The sequence below is a fragment of the Mastigoproctus giganteus genome, chromosome 7 (assembly GCF_048544385.1).
Source record: "Mastigoproctus giganteus isolate SK-2022 chromosome 7, ASM4854438v1, whole genome shotgun sequence".
Taxonomy (NCBI): domain Eukaryota; kingdom Metazoa; phylum Arthropoda; class Arachnida; order Uropygi; family Thelyphonidae; genus Mastigoproctus; species Mastigoproctus giganteus.
In genome coordinates, this window is record NC_143581.1 from 78417065 (window position 1) to 78441927 (window position 24863).

Genomic DNA, 24863 nt, shown 5'->3' on the forward strand with positions numbered 1-24863 from the left:
TCAGCAACTAAAGGCACTGCTACAGTCAATGGACAAGATGAAATGAAGCTTTATAAATTCAATATCATGAATTAGCACATGGATGAGATTATAATTTATATGATAAAAAGAATATTCAAAGTTTTGAATTCAGTATGAGGCCTGATGTAGCCGAGTGGTCAGGAACGAGAGTCCAATGAATTGGGACCGGGGTTCAAGCCCATGACTACTAAATACGATTAATGTTTGTACTTATGCTTTATTGTAAACTCCACTGACCTGGTGGTCGTGCTGGAGTATAAACAAGAATAAAATCATCACATGTGGTTGGATGCATAGTAGGCTTTTGACTATATTAATATCTCCTATTCACAATTTGTATGTAAAAGCTAATGAACCACCTTTTTGCACCAGCCATCAACAATTAGTATTACAATATGCATTTAAACTAAGATCCCTCCCAGATCACCCAACATGGCCAGCCCTAGTTGTTCCCCGCTAGAAAAATCTGTATAATTTTGGTTGAAGTGCCAATAGACCTATAAGGATTCAAGTAAAAGAACTCCTAATTGCATAAAATCTGACCATAGACCACATTACCCTTAAACCACCCTCATGGGTAGCAGTCAGTAGGATCACTGTCCTCCCCACACCAGGTGGTCTCAGGTGAGGGTAGCATGGTTTTTACTCCTGGAAACTCTGGTTTTTCATCTAGAAAAACAGTCAACCTCAGAACACATGCAGTTTATAGACAAGATACACAGAGCAACATGGCCTTAGTTGCTGATGCTCCTAAAACCCAATAACAATAACAACAACAGCCCTTAAACTGAAGCACTCTCTTCTACCCTGAAGAAGAAAGAGGGCTTCACACACCATTTTGCAATCTTTTGTCTGAAGTGGTGCGGAAAATGATCTACCTACTCTTGGTTTCCAACTACATGTAGCCCACTGTTCTCAATTCACTGATTATACACCAGTTTATACTGATGGTTCAAAATCTGAAATTTGAACTGCATCATCAGCAGTCTTTCCAGACAACTCTCTCAAATAGACTCCCTTAGAATACAGCTTATATACTGCTGAATTATATGCAGTACAACTTACTCTCAAATATCTCATAACCAAACATCATCAAAAGTACTTTTTATGTATACAGACTCCTTGAGTACATTACAAGCTTTACAAAGCGAAAAAAAAAAAAAAATCACTCTCACCCAAAGTTTTGCCTGATCCAGTTTGCCATGTTGTCTTAGTTCAAAGTAGAGGTCTGCACGAGCCTACATTTATTATTTTTACCCAGACTGGCCCGAATTTATTTTCCAAATTCATTACCTAGCCCACCTGAGCGGATTTTTATCCTAGCTCGACTGAAACTTTTTATATAAATAAAATTGCCAGCATTAGTTTCTGAACTTTCATAATAATAAAGAAATAAACTTTCAGATTCAAAATTCAATATTAATTATAAAAAAAAAAGAAAATGTAATAAATTTTCAATTTACCATATTTAATATAATTCCAAAACGAATATCAATATCCACCTTCTCTTAACATCCTTTTTATTGCAAATTGTTGTGCAGAAATAAAATAGAGTCAACACTTGCTACTTAAACTGGTTCAATACTGTTGCACTGCTAATCTGGCTACACTAAAATTTCTAGGCGCCTCCGTAGCCAGGTGAGAAGGAGCAGCAGTGTGTAGCACACACTTCTTGATTAGACTGGGGTTCGAGTCCATCACCACCAAATACGGAGGATGCAGAAAGGTCAGGGAATGACCACTGCATATCCCGGAGCAATATGGCCTTAGTTGCTAATGCTCCTAAAAACCAAATAACAAACAAACAAACTAAAATTTCTTTTGGAGCTTGCACTGCTGGCAAGTCATTTCCATGAAAGAGTTCAAATTTTTTGGATGAATTTTGGAGATGTTGGCAAAGTGCACCTTACTGGTCAATTAAAAGTGTTAACAGACAAATAATACACATTTTTTCTAAAAAGCTTTTAAGAATTTTAAATACATAAAAAAAAAATATTTAATAAAATATACATATATGTAAGAAATAGCCCAAATTGTTTGAAATAACAATTCATTACAATTATTTGCACCCAAGCCAAGCCTGAACATCATTCATGTTACCAGTTCGGGCTGAAGCCCGTGCAGACCTTTAGTTCAAAGTAATTATGATATCTGTTTTTGTACTTGGATCCCAAGCCATGTCAGGGATGAATGGGAATGAACTGGCAGATCAAGCAGCAAAACTACTTTCTCTTAATACAAACTTTCTTTTCTGTACACACACATATAGCCAGTACAGCTGCCTTTCACAATTATAAACATCCTGGAATGAGAAAATTTCAAATAACCTTAACAAAATTAAACCAACAATTGATCCATAGCAATCTAGCACATGTAAAATCTGTTGAGAAGTAGCAGCAGTGTCTGGCTCTGGATTGGTCATACAAATCTGACTCATTCCCACCTACTACAAACAGAGGAGCTCCACTATGTTTAAATTGTGATACTATTCTAATGATAAAACATTTTCTCACAGAATGTCTCCTCTTCAATAACAAGTGAGAGCTATGCTTTAAGCCTTTAGGCCAATGAGGGAAACTATGTACACCCCAGCAATTGTTAATTGATGAAGCAAATGTGAATAATATTTTTTCCTTTTTGCAGCAGTTAACCTCTGCCAGACCATCTAGTTGTGTTACTATTTTCCAGATGCTAGCTTCCAAACCTTTTTAATGTAGATATGCAAAAACTTCCTCAAGAGAGTTTTCCACTCCAGAGATTTGACTGCTTATATCATCCGAATTGGTGCAGTATGACTTAGTAGCCAATGCACCATTAAACCCCAAACTAAACCAAATCTATCCAGAGTCTGTGTGTCAAAGCAACTGAACTACCTTGGTTGCTTAGGCATAAGTATTTTTCTCTACTTATGTATTAAAACTGAAATCCCTGCAAGACCACTTCACTGGACATCCATCTTCAAACCACAATGGGAAAATCTGTGTAAATCATTACATTACCAACTGTTCCTTTGGTATTCATATCTAAGAGTTACTCAGAGATCTTAACATCTTGTGGGAAAAGCCTATTGCCAGCCTCTGTGCCTATCAAGCCAAAAATCTGACTTCTTGGTTGTCTTTACTGATAGCTCAAAGTCAGAATTGTACTTGAGAAGATATATGCTGCATTCCCAATGAATGTAGTATATATACACACATAGCTGAGCTGCATACCATAGAAATTGCCTTGGACCACATTAAAATCAAAAATTATCAAAGATATATGGTGTATACTGTAATGCACTTGGAGAGTTTGTATAACAGGCCTTATGTTTGAAGTACATTCCTCATCCTGTTCAGCAGATAATATGTTCTCTTTCTGACTATTGATTTTACATCTGTTTCTGCTGAATTCCAAGCCACACTAGGATCAGGAGTAATGAACTAGCAAATGTTGCAGCCAGGCTATTACAACTTCAGAACAGCATTAGTCTGTTAGTCTTGTGTAATAGGCAGATAATATGCAACAGGATAGATTCCCAATGGCAACAGTCATGGCACAGACAGATCATGAACAAGCTATATCAGATAAATCAAACTCTGACAGTCTAATTTACTCAGGAACATTGGAGAGAAGTCGTTCTTACTCGCCTCCATAGGATACAATCTTATTACACATGCCTTTTGCTATGAGTTCATTACCCTCCCCCCCCAGTGTGTGAGAACTGCAACACCATTTTAACAGTTCTATATTATTTTATCGGAGTGTCCCCATTTTACCAATGAAGGTAATTTATCTTTTATCACCTTTAGCCATCTGACTGAATCCTATACAATCGGTTAGTTTATCAGAGAATGACTATGTTCCTGCTGTTTTTCAGCTATTTAAAATCATTAAAATTGACAGCAAATATTTAAAATATGCTTTTTATAAGTATGGTATATTTATATACTTTATATACCTTCTTTCCCAGTTTTTATCTTTATATATTTCATAAATATCTCTTGACATAATGACCTACTATGTCACAGGAATGCAGTTATAGACATCACATCATGGATTTTTAGGGAAGATATTCCGATAAATGTGATTAGCGAGTATGATGTGTTAACAAACGAACTGAATAGAAAATATAATTTCGACATCGTATACTTTGATTTCAGAAAAAGTTTTGACACTGTTTCACTTGAAAGACTGCTGTCAAACTGGAGTAGTGTAGCATTAGGAGCATGTTACTATATTGCTTAAAATTATTGTTGAGTTGCAGAAAACTAAGGATGATTATAAATGGGCACTCTTCTTGAACTAATGTTAGTGGCTTCCCTCAGGGTTCAGGGCTGGGCTCTTACTGTTTTCAATATTTATTAATGATATTGATAAGAGAATATCAAGCTTTTTTGTGAGTTTTCAGTGGTTATTGACATGAATTCAGGCACACTGCAACAACAAGATCCAGAAAACTTAGGCAAACTTAGAAAACCTGTTCTGAGAAGTGGTTGTGGAAGTTTAACATTGATAAATACAAGGTACTATGTGTTATCAGCAATCTCAGAATAACATAACAGTTGGTGTGTTATTGCATGGGCACAGAGAATGAAAGTGATCTAGGAGTAATTTTACAGTCTGACATGAAGTTCTCTGAGCACTGCAGACAGGCTGATAGAACAGTCCATTGGGTTCTGCCAATGATAGGCAGAAAGCTTACCAGAAGGGAACAAGTAGGTGATTATCTTATCCTATTGTATAAAACAGTGGTCAAACCACATCTTGAGTATTGCATATAAGTCTGGAAGCCTCATTTTAAGAAGGATGTGGAGCTGCTGGAATGAATACAGAGAAAAGTGATGTGATTAATTGAGTTTGGAAAAAGATATTGTTACCATGAAAGAATTTAATTCTTTAAATTGTAGCACTTAGAAACTAGGCATCCGTGAGGCAACCTGATCGAAGGGTTTAAGGCTCTGAATGGATTCAGTAAACTAAGTGCTAATGGCCTCCTCTCTCTCTCTCTCTCTCTCTCTCTCTCTCTCTCTCTCTCTCTCTCTCTCTCTCTCTCTCTCTCTCTCTCTCTCTCTCAGACAATTCATGTAAAGGAACATAAATTTAAATTGAAAAAGGATGATTGTAATATGTGTGTGAAAATTTGCTTTCAGCCTTTTAGGAATTGATTGGGGGAATAAATTTCCATCTGGTACCATGGAAGTTGATAGTTTAATAAATTTAAGAAAGGATTAAAAAATTATTATTGATGAAAAATTATTTTAAGAAATTAAAATTAAAAAATTGTTGTGTATGTGTGGGTTGTTTTTCTTCTATTGATTCTTATATGATATTTGACACTACTAATATTGATACGTCTACCTACCATCTGTTATCTGTGCTTCCAAATAGATACAGTTAATAATAATTTGTAGTGTCAAAATAGTTCTGAAAATTGAAGATCATCCTTTTAGCCTCAATTGTATAATTTAGGCTTATGTAAGACAAAACTGAAAAAAAAAAACTGATCAAACTGAATCAAGTGATACATAAATTATTTTTCAAAAAAAACAAAAAAGAAGGGGGAAAAAAAAAAAAGCAACTAGTATTTTTGATTTTTTGACAACACTTACTCCGATGTTGGGTTATCAAGTCAAAATAAGAACAAATTAACATTTAGAGGTATTTATGTATATAGCTTCCATTTTCAAATTCCACAAACTAACTATACCCTTCACTCTGTTTTCATGAACTCGTTATTTGATGTTCGTGAGTCATGAACTTTTTTTTATGATTGGTGTATGAGAGTAGACTCTGATTACAAAATTGATTTTCTGCATAGGTGTTGTAAGTTTTTAATTGAACTATAACTGTATTGCTTTATGTTAGCACACAATTCATTGTTCAAATGGTAACATCTCACAAAGTATAAATTTTATTTTTGGATACTTAATATGGATGAAAATTAACTATATACAGAGTTACAAAGTTATAAAATAACTAAAGCTATTTGACATTATTGAAGTAATATGAAGTTGGGAGGACCTTCTTACCCTTTCATGCATTTTTGTGGCCAGCAGAATCTAACCTGCCTAATTGCTTGTTTTATAAATAATATAATGATCTTATCGCTCATGTGAAAATAAATTTTGCTCATATTTTACCACTTTCAAACAAGTGGCATTTCCGAAGATTTATCTTGGCAGTTTAATCCTGCTGGCTGCAAAAACACACAAAAGGACAGGATATAATCTATACAGTTTCCATATAGATTATATCCTGTATATCGAGAAGGATTGATTTCAATCCTTCTAAAACTCAGTCTTCTCTTATATCTCACAAAAAGGATTCTTCTGCTCCTATGCTTATCTTTGGTGACACTCCGATTTCTAGGCAAAATGATATATCTCTTTTGGGGATTACCCTGACTTCTAATCTCTCTTGGCACAAGCACATTACGAATATTGCTTCCTCTGCATCTAAAAAACTTGGTTTTCTCTTGCACTCTCGGCGTTACTTTTCTTTCAAACAGCTGTTCACTCTGTACAAATCGCAAATCCGCCCTACCATGGAATATTGTTTCCACATATGGGGTGGTGTCCCCAAAACCTCTCTCTCTCTCTGTCTGTCTTCTAGATTCCATTCAGAAAAGGACAGTTAGGTTAATTAATGACTCATCTCTAACAGCATCTCTCCACTTGCTGTCTCATTGACATACTGTTTCTGTTGCATACCTTTTCTACAGATACTTCGATGGACGCTGTTCTTCTGAATTGGCTTCTATAATTCCCACTCTCTCTTTCAAAACAGTCCGAACACATGCTGCCACCAGCCAACATCCATTTACTGTCCAACATCAAACTCACAGAACCAACTTTTCATCTTCCTCGTTTATTCATTCAACTGCTGTTTTCTGGAACAACCTTCCTTCATATGTCTTTCCTGAAAATTACAATCTACAGAAGTTTAAGTCTGATGTCAACAAATATCTTCTCTCGTCTTCACAACCTCCAACCCAAGCACAGTACTAAGTACTATAGGTTCTAATACCTTTCGTCTTTGGAGTTTTCAATAAAAAAAAAAAAAAAAAATCTATATATTATATTATATCTATATAGCCTAATGCTAAAAACTGGGGAACAAATAAAGTTTCATTTTATTTTGAAATCAATATCATTAAAGGACCACTACATAGCACCACCATTACACTATATATGTAATTCATTAAAAGGATATATTTGAATCCATGATCTTATATGAAAATTTTGCTATCCACGAATGTTCCAGGAATGTATCTCTTCAGAATATGGAGATTAGCGTGTACTTAGAGCATGCCCAGTGTCAACTCGCTCTCCAGTAATTTATGATTATCAAAATTACTTGTGAAAGGGTTAAAACATTAATGTATATAGAAAATATGTCCACTAAGGGTGACGAGTGGATTCAGCCTGCTGCCAAAAAGATATACCATGACAGTTGTTTTTACTGAAATAATGTGTCTAATAAACATGCATCCAGGATGAAGATGGACATTATAAGCACTTGCAAATTTTTTTTTATTAAAAAGTTAATAAAGATATAATAAATAAGTGAAATAATTTTTGAATACATATTTAACTAAAATATTGAAAGCTTTAATTCAGTAAGAAAGGTTCTAATGCTTTAGACCCATCTTTATTATTCTAAAGTATTTTTAGACTCATCTTCACAAAAATGTTTATTTATTACTGATTGCTAAATATACGCACCTGCCAAACTATGTTTAGACATTCAGTTAAGTAATAATGTGAAGATTTTAAATGTGATATTTGATGTTATTTTAAAATATATGATTTTGTAGGATATTGTGGACTGGTACACAGCTATTAGATCAGCTAAATTAAACAATCTTCAAGTAGCCTTTCCAGGTGCTAATGAAATGGAACTTGCACAACATTTGACAAGGGATTTTTTGAAAGAAGGTTGGCTATGGAAGATGGGACCTAAATCTGGAGATTCCTATAAACGTAGATGGTTTACTTTAGATGATCGCAAGTTAATGTATTTGGAAAATCCACTTGTGAGTAATTTTACTATACCCTTTAATGCAGTAATGTCAGCTTTAAGTTTCAGGACATGATTTCCCCCCACCAGTACAGCAGTCTTTCATTTTATGAACAAATGTTAAAATTTTATTGCATTAACAAACATTAAATTTTATATAACAAATGTTATATAAAATTTAAATTAGAAATTTAAATAAACTTCTTGTATATATCATTATATCTTAAGTTTTTCTATCTGCCCACTCCATTTTAAACTTGCTAATAGCCATGGCCCTGCCTGACCCAAACTGACACTGCTGATTACATTTGCGTTCAAAATTACCCATTTTTAGATGTTTATATGATAGGCATGTTTTGTTACCCATGCAGTATAACTAACTTTAATATTTAAAAGAAAAAAAAAAAAAAAATGGGTTTTATGATTTGCTTGGCATATACTTTTATCAGCAAATGCTTATTGATTTTATATATATATATTTATTTTTTAAATAATATATACATTTTTTTGGTAAATGTGTTTTTTGCCCATTAAAAATGGAAAATAGTTATAATGACAAGAAATCTTAATAATTATAGTTAAAATTTTTGAAGAATGTAAAATAAAAACATGAAACTATTAATCACTACCAAATTTAAGTTTGTGGGGGCAATAAATTGCTATTAATTCTGTGTATGATTAATATTATAAACAGGAAATAATTTGAACTTATTCAAACCCCCCTACCCCATTCAAGGTTCTTCTGACATTCACTACGTGAAAATTCTGCATGTAGTGAATGTCAGCTTGCCATCCATTCTGCATGGATAGCAATACATCATCTGTACCCATCTGTTGGCACGATAATTTTTATTTTTCTTATGAATAGTTTCCAATGTGAAGCTACTGGACAGGATATAGGATTAGTGTTCATTGACTTGGAAAAAGCTTATAACAGGCCGACCAGGCTAGCCGGGTGGGTAAAGTGCCTGCCTGGCAACCCAAAGGTCGTGGGTTTGAATCCCGCCTCGGGCTTAGATCAGAGTATTGCAAAAACCTTGGGAGGTGCATTATGGCCACAGAAGCTGATGCGCCAACAACTAACTAAAACAAACAAAGAAAGCTTATAACAGTGTCCCAAAAAAGATGATGTGGAGTGCCATTGAAAAAAATATCAATAAGACAACCACCGATTGAAATAATTTTTTTTTTTTTTTTTTTTTTTTTATGTGAACCCCAAACACGAGAGGTATTAGAACCTATAGTACTTAGTACCGTGCTTGGGTTGGAGGTTAAGAAGAGGAAAGAAGATATTTGTTGACATTGGACTTGAACTTCTGTAGATTGTAATTTTCAAGAAATACGTATGAAGGAAGGTTGTTCCAGAAAATGGCAGTTGAATGAATAAATGAGGAAGATGAAAAGTTGGTTCTGTGGGTTTGAAGTTGGACAGTAAATGACGGTTGGCTGGTGGCGGCACGTGTTCGGACTGTTTTGAAAGAGAGAGCAGGAATTATAGAAGCCAATTCAGAAGAACAGTGCCCATGGAAATATCTGTAGAAGAGGCATGCAGCAGAAACAGTACGTCTATGAGAAAGCGAGTGGAGAGACTCTGTTAGAGATGAATCATTAATTAACCTAACTGCTCTCTTCTGAATGGAATCAAGAAGCCTGAGAGAGGTTTTGGGGGCACCACCCCAGATGTGGGAACAATATTCCATGGTAGGATGTATTTATACAGAGTGAGCAGCTGTTTAGAAGAAAAGTAACGCAGAAAGCGAAAGACAAAACCAAGTTTTTTAGATGCAGAGGAAGCAATATTTGTAATGTGCTTGTGCCAAGAGAGATTAGAAGTCAGGGTAATCCCCAAAAGAGATATATCATTTTGCCTAGAAATCGGAGTGTCACTAAAGATAAGCATAGGAGCAGAAGAATCCTTTTTGCGAGATAAAGACTGAAGACAAGACTGAGTTTTAGAAGGGTTGAAATCAACTAAGTTGTCTTTGCCCCACTGGAGAATTACCTGAAGATCGGTATTTAAGAAATTGGTAGCAGATTTTCGAGAAGTTGAAGTTGATTGAGCAGGACAAGGTTTCTCAAAATGGAAAGTGGAATGCAGTGTGCTATCATTGGCAAAACTGTGGATAGGATTTCCAGTCAATGGAAGAAGGTCATTAATATACAAGAGGAATAGAGTGGGGGAAACAACTGAACCTTGGGGGACACCGGCATTAGTGGAGAAGTTAGAAGACAGAGAGCCATCTACCATCACCCTCAGTGAGCGATCAGAGAGAAAACTGGATAACCAATTACTAAAAACAGTTGGCAAACCATAACATGGAAGCTTGTTTAGAAGACCTTTATGCCAAACACGATCAAAAGCCTTTGAGATCAAGGGCAACTACTTGTGTTTCGCCGAACCTTTCCATTGAATTAGTCCATAAATGGGTAACATAAGCCAGAATATCACCAGTGGATCGACACTGACTGAATCCATACTGGCGATCGTTGATCAGACGGAAGGTTTCTAGGTAGTTTAAAATTTGGCGGTTAATTGATTTCGGCATTACTTTAGAAAGAGTAGAAGTAATTGCAATGGGACGATAATTGGATGGGAGGGATTTGTCACCCTTTTTAGGAACTGGCTGGTTATGAGCAAATTTCCAAGCAGAAGGAAAAATACCTTTGGAATAAGAATGTGAAAAAAGGCGGCAAAGAATAGGAGTAAGTTCAGGAGCACAGGTTTTGAGAACAAGTGGAGAAATACCATGAGGACCTGGAGCTTTCTTAGCATCAAGATTCGTCAAAATCCTTCTGACATCCTTTTGGCGGAAGACCACAGGAGGCATTGAATGGAGCATGTTGGGAATAGTGGGAGGTGTTTTACTACGATCGTTAATGCATGAGTTGAAATAAAAATGGGATGCTAGCGGGTCAGCTTTATCCTTGGCTGAAGTGACAACAGAACCATCTGGTTTGGACAGAGGTGGGAGCAGAGATGGGCAAATGTTGCGGCCAATAGCTTTGGCAAGAGACCAGAATGCTCGGCTACCATTAGGGCAAGAAGCAAGTTTTCTACTCTTTTTCTACCTGTTCAAACTCTAGTTTGGACTGATTAATAGCTGCGTTACAATTGTTGCGATCTTTGGTGTAGGCAGAAAATGAAACTGAAGAATTAGTAACAAGCCAATTACGATATGCAACATTCTTCTCTTGAACAGCCTTAGCACATTTATTGGAAAACCAAGGTTTAGATAAAGGATTCCATTCCTGCAAGAATAATTTCACTGACACGAATCTGAGCAAACGTTGACATCAGAAGTTTTGAAACAGTAATCCGACCATGGAAAAGAAGTCTCGCAGGTCATCCCATTTTGCATTCTTGTAATGCCAAACAACATGAGGTTAGGAATAGCCATGAGATAAAGGTTCCATTGGAGAAGAGACAATCACCAAGTTGTGATCTGAAGTGCCTAAAGGACCTCTCACTTCGACCGTGTACTTAGAAGGGTTGTTTGTGAGAAAAAGATCAAGCGTATTGGCTGTATGATTATAATTGTCCTGTATTCTCGTAGGTAAATGAACAATCTGTGCTAGGTCATTAGTAATTGCAAAAGCCTCAGCATCTCAACCTGCTGGGTTGGTGTGACTAGAAAACGGAAGCCAGCTGGAGTTGTGAACATTAAAATCACCAAAGAAAAATTACCTCACTGTTATGAAAGTTGGACTGGAGAAAGTCAAGTTGCAAAGAGAGGAAGTCAAAGAGCTCCAAGTGATTAGCCGAGTTGGGAGAATGGTAGAGACAACAGATGAATTTGACACAATGAGGTAGAGAGATTTTAAGCCAGAGAAGATCAAAGAGAGGAGATTCCAAATTGCCAAGTCTCTGACAGGGAATATCAGAACGGACATATGCACAAGTACCACCTTTGAGGCGAAAGGAATCATACAGCGAATAATTTGGGCATGAGCAGTAGTTGAATCAACTGATAACTGAGATTCTGTCAGAAAAGTACATGGGGTTTGGCAGACTGCAAGTGGAAATGGACATTGTTGAGATTAGAATTGAGACCACGTTTATTTGTGAAATGAATTAGGAAGTGCTGGGAGGTTTAGATCTTTTCGCAGATAAGCTTGCTCTATTAGTTTGACAATTCATGGTGTATTCAATGGTAAGAAAAAGTGGGTGGGACATGCTGTATGAAGTAATGAAATTTTTGGATATGGCGTACACACGTGGTAAGAATATACCCAGATCCTTGACATAACGTGGCCTCGACAATGCTCCCCGCATAAACACTACTCGGACTCCCTCCAGTCACTATCTGGCAGAGTAGAGGTAGCAAGATTATACACTAGCTGATTTGGAAGCCTCCTAGAGAGTTACCAATAGGTTCGGTCCAGTATACTAACTAGGCGGCCGGCCGGCCGGCGAATACCGTTTTAGAGCTGTACCCTCGAAATGTAAGGAAGGTTGGATCTCACCATGATGTTCATCATAACCTCAAAAGTCATCAGTCATACTGCATGATAGAAGAGATGGAGAAGGGTTGACCGGAACTTAGCTCTGGAGACTAAACATGGGTTCCACCACTTCAAGCCTCCAATAAGCAAAGTGGTGGCATTTCACCGGTTGATGAGAGTCATCTACCACCTAGTACTGCCTGGTAACATAGAGGGGGCGGCGTTCCTCCATGTGTGGGTGCCACACCTCGACCCCTGCTTACGTTGGTTCACACCTGGGTGGTCACCCACCATGTACTTGTGCATGGAGGTTATACCCAGGATTACTAACAGTCCCACCATCGTGAAGGTGCAAGCAAAGGATTTGGCTGTCACAGACCGTCCGAACTTCGCCAAAATTGGGTCCACTTGACTTGAGTGTCAGCTGAATATCAGTTCCATCAGTGTTTTAGACTCTCAGGTAGCAAGTACAGCTTGTCTGGCATATCTGAGAGAATGTCTGTGACAACCTCAAGGACCAATTAGAAAAATATACCAAAATAACACTTGCTGCATTAAAATTGGGTCAGAAATATTAAGGAAATTTAAAACATCAAAAGGTTTGCTACAGGGGTACTGTTTATTCCCCATTTTATTCAAATTGTACCTGGAAGTGACTCTGAAGGCTTGGTCCCAAAGATGGAGACTAACGGGATTATGTGTGGCTCAAAACATCTACCTTTCAAACCTTTTGTTCACAGATGACCAGGTGCTGATTGCGCAGGATGCCTGACTATATGTGCAGAAATCTATTAGAAAAATATAGAGAATGGGACTTGACAATAAATTTTAATAAGACGGAATATATGAATTCAACAGGGGACATTTTGAGTGTAAATGGAGAAGCAATAAAGAATGTGAAGCTGTTTAAATATCTAGGAACTATTGTGCAGATGGATGGTTCATCTGAAGGAGAAGAAAGGTCTTGGGAATGTTGAATTCAATATTATAGAGTAATAACATTCTCCCAAAAATCAAACAATTACTATATAATGCAATTTTTCAGAGTATCTTACTATATGGATCTGAGATTTAGACTATAAAGGAAAGAAAGGCTTAGGAAGAAATTGCTAGCTGTCAAGATGGATTTTTGAAGAAGATCAGCCCAAAGATCTAAACTAGAAAGAGTTAGGAATGAAAACAAGAAAAGCAGTGGACACTGAAATAAATGTCATTGACAAAATAGAACAAAAAAAAAAAAAAAAAAAGATTAGAATGGTAGGGAAATGTTATGAGAATGGGGGAAGAGAGAGAGATTACCTAAAAAAAACAATGGAATGGGCACCCCTAGAAGGAAAAGGAGAGGAAGACCCTAGAAACACATGGATGGAGGGAGTGAGGGTGGCTATGGAAAAGAGAAAATTGAAGAATGGAGACTAGGAGGACAGAGAAGTGGAGGAATAAAATTAAATTATTAAAAAAAAAAGAAAAGAAAAGGGAAAAAAAATGAGGTCGAGGATAACTGTTGATACAACGGAGAAATCCAATAAGAAGAAGAAGAAGATGATGAATAGTTTTCTTTATATATTACCATCTGCATCAGTATTGCTACTAAGAAGTAGCACTTGTAAATTGATGCCACTAAATTCATTAAGTGGCATCAATTTTGCTGAAATGTACATACACTCCCACCTAAATTAAGAAAAACGAAATCACATTTCGTTTTTCTTAATTTTCATTTAAAATAGGAACCAACTTGACCAACTTTTATTAAAATATTTTCTATTATGTATAAAAATAAAAAAAATTAATAATATTTAAGAATATTCCAGAAATGTGTAGAGGACTCCTGAATGTTGTAGATAACACTACAACATAGGTTCCCAAAGTGGGCAGTACCACCCCCCCCCAGTGGGTGCTGAAGCCTTCTGGGGGGGGGGCTATAGTGGGTTCAGAAAACAATTGGGTGGTGTTCAGGCGGTCTAGGGGTCGGTGACTCCTTACTCCTCGGGTCCAGTGTACCCAGTTCAAAGGTCAACTAATAAATTCTATAATTTTTACTCTATGGACAGCTGAAATTCGCTATAGGTGAAGCCAGAACTGTTTTCTTTGATTTTCCCACTTCAATTTTCAAAACCTTCTATTGAATTTCATGCAAATGACAAAAATGTGACATCAAGTGTGTATTTTTTTAGGCCTTTTACTATTATTTTTCTAAACCCACCTTAATTAGCCTAGGGCCTTTGAAATGCGACAATGCGAGCTACTGTGAGTTGACATAAGAAGCAATAAAGCGAAACAGTAGCAACAACTGTTTTTGAAAGGCGAACAGATTGTATTTCCTTTCTTCAACGTGTATTGCTCCTACGAACAGAAAATCAGGGAAATTCATCTTTTAGAAACGAGAAAAACTGGTGTAAAACTGATAACACTGCAATGTGCATTTGATATTTGCTTTATTGTAATTGTTTTTAGTAAACAATATCGGAACACCAATTTTCTGGGTTTGATCTTCTAATGAAATTTCGCGAAAATATTTCTATTTGTAGCTGCGTTATAAACTTCGAAAACTAGTGTGCAAATGAAGAAAAAAAAAATCATCCGCTATGAATAACGGATTGTTTCTTGAAATGTGTATTCTTCACAAAACTGCAATATTTTCTAACAGTACAAAGCTAACAGATTGCGACTAACGGCTGCTCAAAAAGTATTCTTAGAAGATATTTGCTTGTTACGCTTTGATGTCATCGCAAAGGGAGAAATTCTGTTTTAGTACAGAAGCCGAATAAATTCACTATTCACGGTCATAATGCTGTTCTGAACTGCAATAAACAGATAAACCTCGCTGAAAAATAGATTTTCTCCCCATCACTTCTCTTGCTTTGCTGTGGTTTTTGGTGAGCAATTTCACACAATCAAGTCGGTGACTGCTAAATGCAATGCGGTTTCTTGTATTCTCTCTCTCTCTCTCTCTCTCTATTTCGGGATCTCCGACCATGTGGTCATCCTGGAGTATAAACAGAAAATTTGTTAGTCGGAATGATGCCCACCAGTGGCACCAATTATCAACTCTTTTACTGTCCTTCTAATTTTCAGTATGTGCAGATAATGAACTTGGGCAAAATTCGAAAGTGCTACTTCAATTAGGAGCAAAAACCGTTTGCCCCAACATAACAAATTACTTTAGGTACAATAAAGGACGATTACTGATGATTTTACTGTCTGTAAGGAAGTGTCCACAACTGTACAAGGCGGTCACTCAAAGGAAAGTAACTGTAGTCATTTGTATTCAAGGACAAGCTATACGGCGATGTTTGAAATGTATAATGCAGTTCACTGCTAATATTTCCAGGGGGATTATTGCAAAATATTGTTCCAAAACACAATTTCAATAAAGCAAAGAGGGTTTTTTATCGAATGCACACCGGAAAAAAATTGGACTAATCTGAACTTTAGCATCTGTTGTGAAACTGAATGCAATAAAGAAATACATTCGAATATGCGATGAAACTGACTTACTAGAACTTCAGCATCTATGATGAAAGTTACAGTTGTGGACCTTTGACAATCTCCTCGCCTTCCTCCCACCAAAAGAGTATTTTTATTTCTTTCTCTCTGTCTCTTTCCCTTAGGGTCAGACTAGAAAGGGTGCCCTCCCTCCCCTAAGGAGTTTTTCTCCCCAAGTGAATGAAAGGAAGTGGAAATTTCAGGAAAATGAACCCCGTTTTCCTTCATTCGGCAAACAGCAGCTCTGTCAGTGCAAGAGAAGTGAAATTACATTTGCAACTCAGAATGGAATTCAAGCAAGCAAACATGACACTTTATGGTGAATTTTTCGGGCGTGTGTGAAAATGAAAATTCAATTTTCCCCTCAAATTTTTTGATGGTATCAAATGCATATAAAACAATCCATTACTCGTAGAATATATATATATATATATATATATATATTTTTTTTTTTTTTCGTTTGCACACCAGGTAAGATGCATGCGAAGTTCCTTCGACATAAGTTTTCAAAGTTTATAACGCAGCTATGAATAGAAATATTTTTTTTAAAGTTCGTAAGAAGATCAAATATACATCCATGAAAGTGCTGTTCCGATTTAGTCCTCTAGAAACAATTACAATAAAGCGGACTTTTTTTTTATGAAATGCGCATTGTAGTGATCAGTTTTACGACAGTTTTTTTTTTTTTTTTTTTCCCTTCCGTTTCCAGTATGGCTTCCAATAGATGAATTTTCTATATTTTTTGTTAGTAGACATACTGAAGAAAGGAAATGTGATATTTTTGTTTTTCAAAACCAATTCGTTGCAATTCTTTCGTACAATAATTATGAAAAGAAGTAAAAGCAAAATTTTGTGACAGAGCGACAATGCAAAATATTTCGCAAGTAATGATGCTCAACTGTTTGTTTTCCATAAAAATTGTTTAGTTTTATTTTCTCCTTGGATCACCTTGGTAACGCTAATGACGTAAGCTTGACCAGTCAATTATATCTCCGCGTCTGTTGATTCGTTTGAGACAGATTAGGCGCGAATTTTAAACTAATGCAGTAGCGCATTTCATCTTCAAAGCTTCCAAGGCCGTTTTGCCGACGTGATAATTCATAAATTGATATGCGATCATACATTTTTGCTGTTTAGGAATAAGTTTCATTATTTTTTGTGTGCTTTGCCAACAATCATCAATCGAAAGTGTGATAGATGAGTGGAGTCATACAAAATGTAAATTAAATCTTATTTTGTGAATATTGTTGCAAATTTTATTACTTCATTATGTCTGAATCTAAGAAGAAATGCAGACAGTACAGTATTGAGTATTTGAAATATGGCTTTATTCAGTCTCCTACGAACCAATTATTACCTATGTGCTTGATTTGCCAAAAAGTATTTTCAAATGAAGCAATGAAACCTTCTAGGCTACAAGAGCATTTGACTAAAATGCATGCTGACAAAAAGGATAAAGATTTGTCCTATTTTCAAGTACTAGAAGAAAAATATTTTAAACATCCAACTATATCAAAACTTTTTGCGTCGTCCACTAAACAAGATAATGACGGATTACAAGCTTATAATATTTCATTATTAATCGCAAAAGCGGGAAAACCACACACACAATTGGTGAGGAATTAATCTTGCCGACAATAAAAGATGTAATAAACACTGTGCTTCATAAGCCAGGCTCAGATATCATCAGGAAAATTCCTTTGAGCAATAATTCAGTGCAAAGAAGAATCAATGAGATGGCTGAAGGCATTGAAAAATCATTGTGCGATTATTTGAAGACATGCCAATTTTCCATTCAACTTGATGAATCAATTCTCCCAAATAATGAAGCACTACTCTTATCATACGTATGATTCATAAAAGAAGAACAAGTTTGTCAAGAATTATTATTTGCTAAAAATTTGGAAGCGGATACAAAGGGAGAATCTATATTTAATACCATGAATACGTTTTTTCAAGAGAAAGACATTCCTATTCGTAATATTTTGTGTGCTGCTACTTTTGTCTGGTGCTCCAGCAATGACAAGGCACCACAAGGGTTTCATAGCGCATTTGAAACAAGCAGTACCAAATGTACTCGCTATACATTGTGTTCTTCATCGTCAGCATTTGGTTGCGAAGAATTTAAGTGAATGCCTGCATACGTCACTCCATTACGTTATTAGAGCAGTCAACAAGATTAGAAGCAATTCATTGAGTGACAGATTGTTTAGCTAACTTTGTAGCGAAAACGATGAAGATTTCAATCGTTTGCTGCTTCACACAGAAGTTCGTTGTCTTTCAAAAGGTATTTGTCTGAATCGATTTTACAGTTTGTTTGATTCAGTACTAGAGTTCCTAGAAAACAGAGACGACGGATTGCAGGCCAACTTGATTACATCCAAAAATGACATCGCTTATTTGACAGACCTCTATAAAATATTTAATGAAGTCAATCTACAATTACAAGGTGATGAATGGAATTTAATTAAACAAAAAACGTTAATGCTGCTTTTGGGGGAAACTTCTGTTCAAGCAGAATATAGGCCAAGGGGAATATAGCCACTTTTCAAATTTATCAGCAGTGTCTCTCAAAAAGAAAGATTTACTTACATACTGCCAACACTTGGAGGTTCTCTATGCTGATTTTAATGAGCTATTCAAGGATATTCTAAACATAAATATACCAAATTGGGTTCTAGATCCTTTCGCACATGTAAACACAGCAGAATCATCAAATTTAGAAGCGGAACTCATAGAACTCACAACAAACGAAGAACTAAAAATAAAATTGATTTCTAAAGCCAAGAGTTCTGGCTTTAGAAATCAATATCGACACTGTACCCTGGATTATGAGAAATAGTGTAGAAATTTTTAATTGCATTTCCATCTTCTTATTTGGCTGAGCGTGGGTTTATTGCTGTAGTGAATTTACTATCTAAGAAAAGGAACCAATTGCATATAACTGAGTGTGGTGATTTACGACTGTTTTTAACGAAAGTTGAACTCGATATTAACAAACTTTTAAAAATGCATCAGGCTCATCCTTCACATTAATTTGTTATTTTTTCTTTGTATTTTTACTTTGTAAGTTCAAAATAAACAATTTTCTAATACATTTCGTGGTGTTTTAATTATTACAATAAGATTCTTACTGATGTAATACAATTTCCTAATATGTATTCCGAATTTTCATATTTAAACCACTGAATGAAACTTCACATTAATTTGTTATTTTTGCTTTGTATTTTTACTTTATAAGTTCGAAATAAACAATTTTGTAATATATTTGATAGTGTTTTAATTATTATAATAAGATTCTTACTAATGCATTTGCAATCTCTTAATATATATTCCGAATTTTCATATTTAAACCATTGTATGAAACTGTGCATAATGTTATTTGAGCATACACTTTACAATCTTTGCATATGGGCTATGTTTCATCAAAATCGGTATAGCAATAACTGTGTTCAAAATGAAGCACATATTGGCCACTACTTTTTCAATAATTTAACGGCATAAGCAGTAATGTATCATTAGTTGCTATTTACATTGAAAATATCAAACGGCTTGAACACGGAAAACTGTTATAATGGGGGGTGTTACAAAATTTATGTCTTGCAAAGTGGGCGGTGGCCCAAAAAAGTTTGGGAACCTATGCTCTAGAATATTCTAGAAAGTGGGAGTACTGTTTCAGTGGGAGTACTGTTTTAGGCTACTAGTGACGGTCGTGTTCAAAGCCGCTAAGTGGATTTTTCTTATTTATTGATTTGAAATTATTGTTTTTCTAAAACTTTTGATTTAAATTTAGTAGTATAACATTATTTTGTGTTTTTTTGATTAATTTGGTGTATTTATTCTTTACTCGGCCTTGTAAAAGTATCGGTAAGGGTTTCCACGTGTTCGTAACTACCGTTACCGTTAGTAACTTTCCCGCCATTGTGATACCGTACTAGATATACCGTAGGTTATATACCGTACTAGATAGCGTTAGTTGAACTTCGTTAGCAGTTAAATTGTACGTTTAAATAAATACATATAACGACTTAGATTACAAACGTAATATAATTAATAACATAACATAATAAATTAATAGAATCATGACTCAGACCAGAGCAGCAAAGCAAAAGGCTCAAGCTAATGGAAGTGCTGTGGCTCAGAGCAGAACTGAGGGGGGCAGTTGTCCTCTGACTCACAGCCTTATAAAATGCACTGTTTGCTTGATGTTTGCAGAGCAATCGGGTACGGGACATGATACTGCCAAGGGGGATGTCTTTGTGTGTGCGCGATGCAAGGAGTGTATCGATATCAGGCAACAACTCGGCGTTCTTGTGGGCCTATATGAGAGCTTGAAGGACAGGGTGGATGCCCTCGAAGAAACTAAATTGAGGGGCCCATCAAGCTCTCAGCTGCCCACATCAACGCCAGAGCTTGCACTTGGGCATTGCGTGACACAGAGACAACCCCTAAGGCAGAATGCGCTGGTCCGAAGGAACTAGTAGTTGTTGGTGACTCTATTGTCAGGGAAACGGGGAACATGCTTTGTAAAAAAGATAGGTGGAACAGGACCAGGGTATGTCTGCCAGGGGCAAAGGTTGATGACGTTGTAGAGCGAATATCATCTTTTAAGGGCACAAAAGGTGATATAGTTGTACACGTTGGCACTAATAATATTAAGAGTAGGAGACCGGCAGAATTACTTAACAAGTACAGGTCACTGTTGAACAAAAGCCGAGAATTAGGGTTGAATTTGAAAGTGTCTGCAATTCTGCCCAGACACGATAGGAGGGAGTATATGATGAGAGCCTTGTCGATCAATTCGGCCCTGGAAAGATTGTGCAAGGCTCAAGGGGTAGAATTTTTTTCAGTCTGGACTGTACTTGTTAACAGGAGAGATTGCTTCTACAGGGATGGGATACACTTAAATAGAAAGGGTGCAAGAATATTTGCTGATGCTATCGAGGCAGTGTTAGATGGGTCGGAAAACTGCTAGCTTGGGGGGAGACAAAGACCAATAGATTGACAGTAGCCACTGGCAGAGGTGAAAGAGATTCTTGCACTGCTTCTATTAGAATGAGCAAAAGCCTGAAAAACAAGATGCATGGTATTTCAGAGACTGCTGGGAGCCATTGCGGTACAAGTAAACACATGGGTTGTGTTAGGGTAGCTAAGAATAGAAACAGGTGCAGGTATACTTGCGTGTACACCAATGCTAGGAGTTTAGTAAATAAATTTGATGAATTTGAGGTATTGCTCAAAACATCGAAGGCAGATATTGTTGGGATATCAGAGACGTGGTGTCACACAGATATAAGGGATGCAGAACTGCAATTTGGGGAGTACAACGTCTACAGAAAGGATAGACAGGATAGGAAGGGAGGAGGGGTTATGTTATTAGTTAAGAAACACATAAAAACCAAGGAAGTGAAGCCAGTCGACATCGCTGGACAGTGCAGTGTGGAGTCAGTTTGGTGTGACATAAACATTGGGAGATTAAAATTGAGACTAGGAGTGTGCTATAGGCCTAATGACTCTGATGAGTATAATAAGGAACTGTACAGGGAAATAGAGTGGGCCAGTAAATCAGAGTGTCTTATAATGGGAGATTTTAATTTCCCAGATATTGACTGGAATTTGGGGGCTGGTTACTCACACACTAGCAGGACTTTTGTGGATTTATTGGATGATTGTTTTCTACATCAGCATGTTCGGGAGGCAACTAGAGGGAGTAATACTCTTGATTTGATTATCAGCAGTGATTCTTCATGCATTAAGAATCTGCAGATAAATGAACCACTAGGTGGCAGTGATCACAGTGTGCTGAAGTGGGATTTACTCAAAGAGGTAACTACCATTAGGGGTAAAGGGAAGGGTTATTGCTTCCGTAAAGGCGACTACGATGGACTGAGACAGTATTTAAATTCTATACAGTGGGACCAACTGATGATGTTACCAACAGCAAATTCAAAATGGGAAGCATTCAAAGAACTTATCTTGGAAGCTACTAGGCTTTACATACCAACTAAGAAATATTGTTCAAGGTTTAGGCCAAAATGGATGTCAGATGAACTAATGAGGCATATGGCAGAGAAGAAAAATGCATGGGATACATACAAATTAACACATGACACAGAAGCCTATGATAGATACAAGTTGATATGCAACCAAGTTACAAAGGAGGTTAGGCAGGCGAAGGCAGATTACGAGAAATCCTTGGCAAGGGATGCAAAGAAAAACAGCAAAGAGTTCTTTACTTATGTAAACTCTAGAAGGAAGGGGGTGAATCAGATTGGTCCACTTGATATTGATGGGTCAAGTGTTGATGATCCTGCTCAGGTAGCTAACAAACTAAATGAATATTTTGCATCGACATTCACACATGAGGAGTTATTCAGCGAGGGGAATGCCAGAGGTGTATTCAACTCTAGCAGTAAGCTACAGAATCTTGAAATAACTGGGAGTAAAGTGGAGGAGAAACTGTTGAAGATAAACACAAGAAAGGCACCCGGGGTGGATGGGATCTATCCAGTTATATTAAAGGAGGCAGCAAAGGAAGTAAGCAAACCCTTAGCCATAATTATGAGAGCTTCCTTGGACTCAGGGGAGGTACCCATAGACTGGAAATGTGCAAATGTGACCCCAATTCACAAAGGAGGATCAAAGGCTGACACAAGTAATTATAGACCTGTGAGCTTAACTTCTGTTCCAGGAAAATTAATGGAGGCACTGGTTAAAGAAGCACTGCAGGATCATTTAGACAAGACTTCAGTTATAGCTCAGACACAGCATGGTTTTGTTAAGGGGAAGTCTTGCCTGACCAACTTGATTGGATACTATGATGCAGTCACAAAAGAACTGGATGCAGGGAATAACTTTGATATTATATACTTGGATCTTAGAAAGGCTTTTGATACTGTTGCACATGGAAGACTGCTACACAAATTGGAGCAGTGTGACATTGGAGGCAAATTGCTGCTATGGATAAAGGGGTGGTTGAGGGGGAGAAGACAGAGAGTGGTGATCAATGGACACTGCTCATCGTGGACTGATGTTATTAGTGGAGTCCCTCAGGGCTCAGTGTTGGGTCCATTATTGTTTTCTGTATTTATAAATGATATTGATGATGGTATATCGGGCTTAATGTCCAAGTTTGCAGACGATACAAAGGTTGGCAGGGTTGTCAAGGACACTACTGACACTATGCTGCTGCAACAGGATCTGGAAAGGTTGAGCAGATGGGCTGAGAGGTGGCAAATGAAGTTTAACATTGATAAATGTAAAGTACTACACATGGGAAACAGCAACCCCAGAGCAACGTATCAACTCTGTGGTACTACACTGACAGTGGTAGAGAATGAAAGGGACTTGGGGGTGGTTGTGCAGGCAGATATGAAGTTCTCTGAGCAGTGCAGAAGGGCTGCAAGAGTAGCTCATGGAGTATTGTCAATGATATACAGGAATTTTTCCAGCAGGGATAAGGAGGTGATTATTCCATTGTATAAGGCGATGGTCAGGCCACACCTAGAGTACTGTATACAGGTCTGGAGGCCTCATTTCAAGAAGGATGTAGAGCTGCTGGAACGAGTACAGAGAAGGGCAACAAGATTAGTGAATGGAACAAAGGGGTGCTCTTACGAAGAAAGGCTTAAGTTTTGCGAATTACAGTGTCTGGAGACTAGGCACCAGCGAGGTGATCTGATAGCCTTGAATGGTTTAAGCATGCTCAATGCTGATGGGATTCTTCCTCTAGCTCAGAAAAATCACCTGAGAGGGCATAAATTCAAATTGAGGAAAGACAGATGTAGGATAGACGTGTGGAAATTTGCCTTTAGCCAGCGGGTGGTTGGTTGGTGGAACAGACTTCCATCCCTTGTGGTGGAGGTTGATAGCCTAAATAAGTTTAAGGCTCAGCTGGACAGGTATTTTGAACGAACAGAGGGGTGAAGTGGAAGTGGGTTTTTTTTTTTTTTTTTTTTGGCTGATGCTGCATAAGCTTGCTTTCTTGCATCAAATGCCTCTACTAATGCTAATGCTAGTATTATAGAAGATTGTAGATGATTGTAAAGTGTTTTTCAATCATATAAAGTGAGGATAAGGGCAGTAACTTATAAAAACAGACACCTGTCATTCAGAAAGTGTTTGGTGTAAGTTGTATGTGCGTTTTGTAATAAACATGGCAAGAAACAACGAACCAAGTTTTGAAAAAATAAATGGTATTATAACTGTGTATAAAGAAAGTTATTCTATGAGAAGTATTGGCAGAAAACTAGCTCTTTCATTTAAAGGAGTAGAAACAACATTGAACTACTAGTTCAATGATTTTTTTAACGAGACTGTCAATGTAAAGACAAACCACTATCAGGATGGAGAAGCTGTAGACTTCTTTAGAAGATGACTGCATAACAACAGGAACACAAGATAAGACTATATCACAGATTTCTAAATGACTTCAATGATTTACTGCACCTGAAATCTGTGCTGAGTTCAATAGGAACAGAGAAACTCCTGTGTCTACATCCACTGTAAAACTTCATCTTAAACAAGCAGGACTTCATGGTCATATAGTGGTCTGAAAACCGTTGGAGGGTTTCAGAGGAACCTTGAGGATACATGAGGAACCTTGCAGATCCTTTGGAATAATGTTAGCAAAGACACTGTTATCAAATTAATCCCCAGCATTCCATGTCTGTGTAAGGCAGTGATAAAATCTTATGGAGGAAATATTTTGATGAAAAATCAAAATATTTTTGCTGTAAATTTTTTACTGTTTAATAGAAAATCTTAAAATTCTTTATAGTGTGTTGTCTTTTATATAAAACTTTACATTGCCATGGTTAATTAAAAAAAAATAATAATAAACACTGTTGTCATATGTTGGGATTACAAACTTTTAGGAGTGTACACTAGTCCATGATGACTTGTTGAACTAT

General features: G+C 36.8%; 1 protein-coding gene across 1 annotated transcript in view; it reads left to right on the forward strand.

Moving 5' to 3' along the window:
* Nucleotides 1–24863, forward strand: part of LOC150083013 (arf-GAP with dual PH domain-containing protein 1-like) — a 107631-nt gene that overhangs the window by 65817 nt on the left and 16951 nt on the right. The window contains exon 5 of the mRNA XM_090378354.1: nt 7820–8038. Within this exon, the coding sequence (XP_090234480.1) occupies nt 7820–8038 (219 nt within the window). The remainder of the gene's footprint in view (nt 1–7819; nt 8039–24863) is intronic.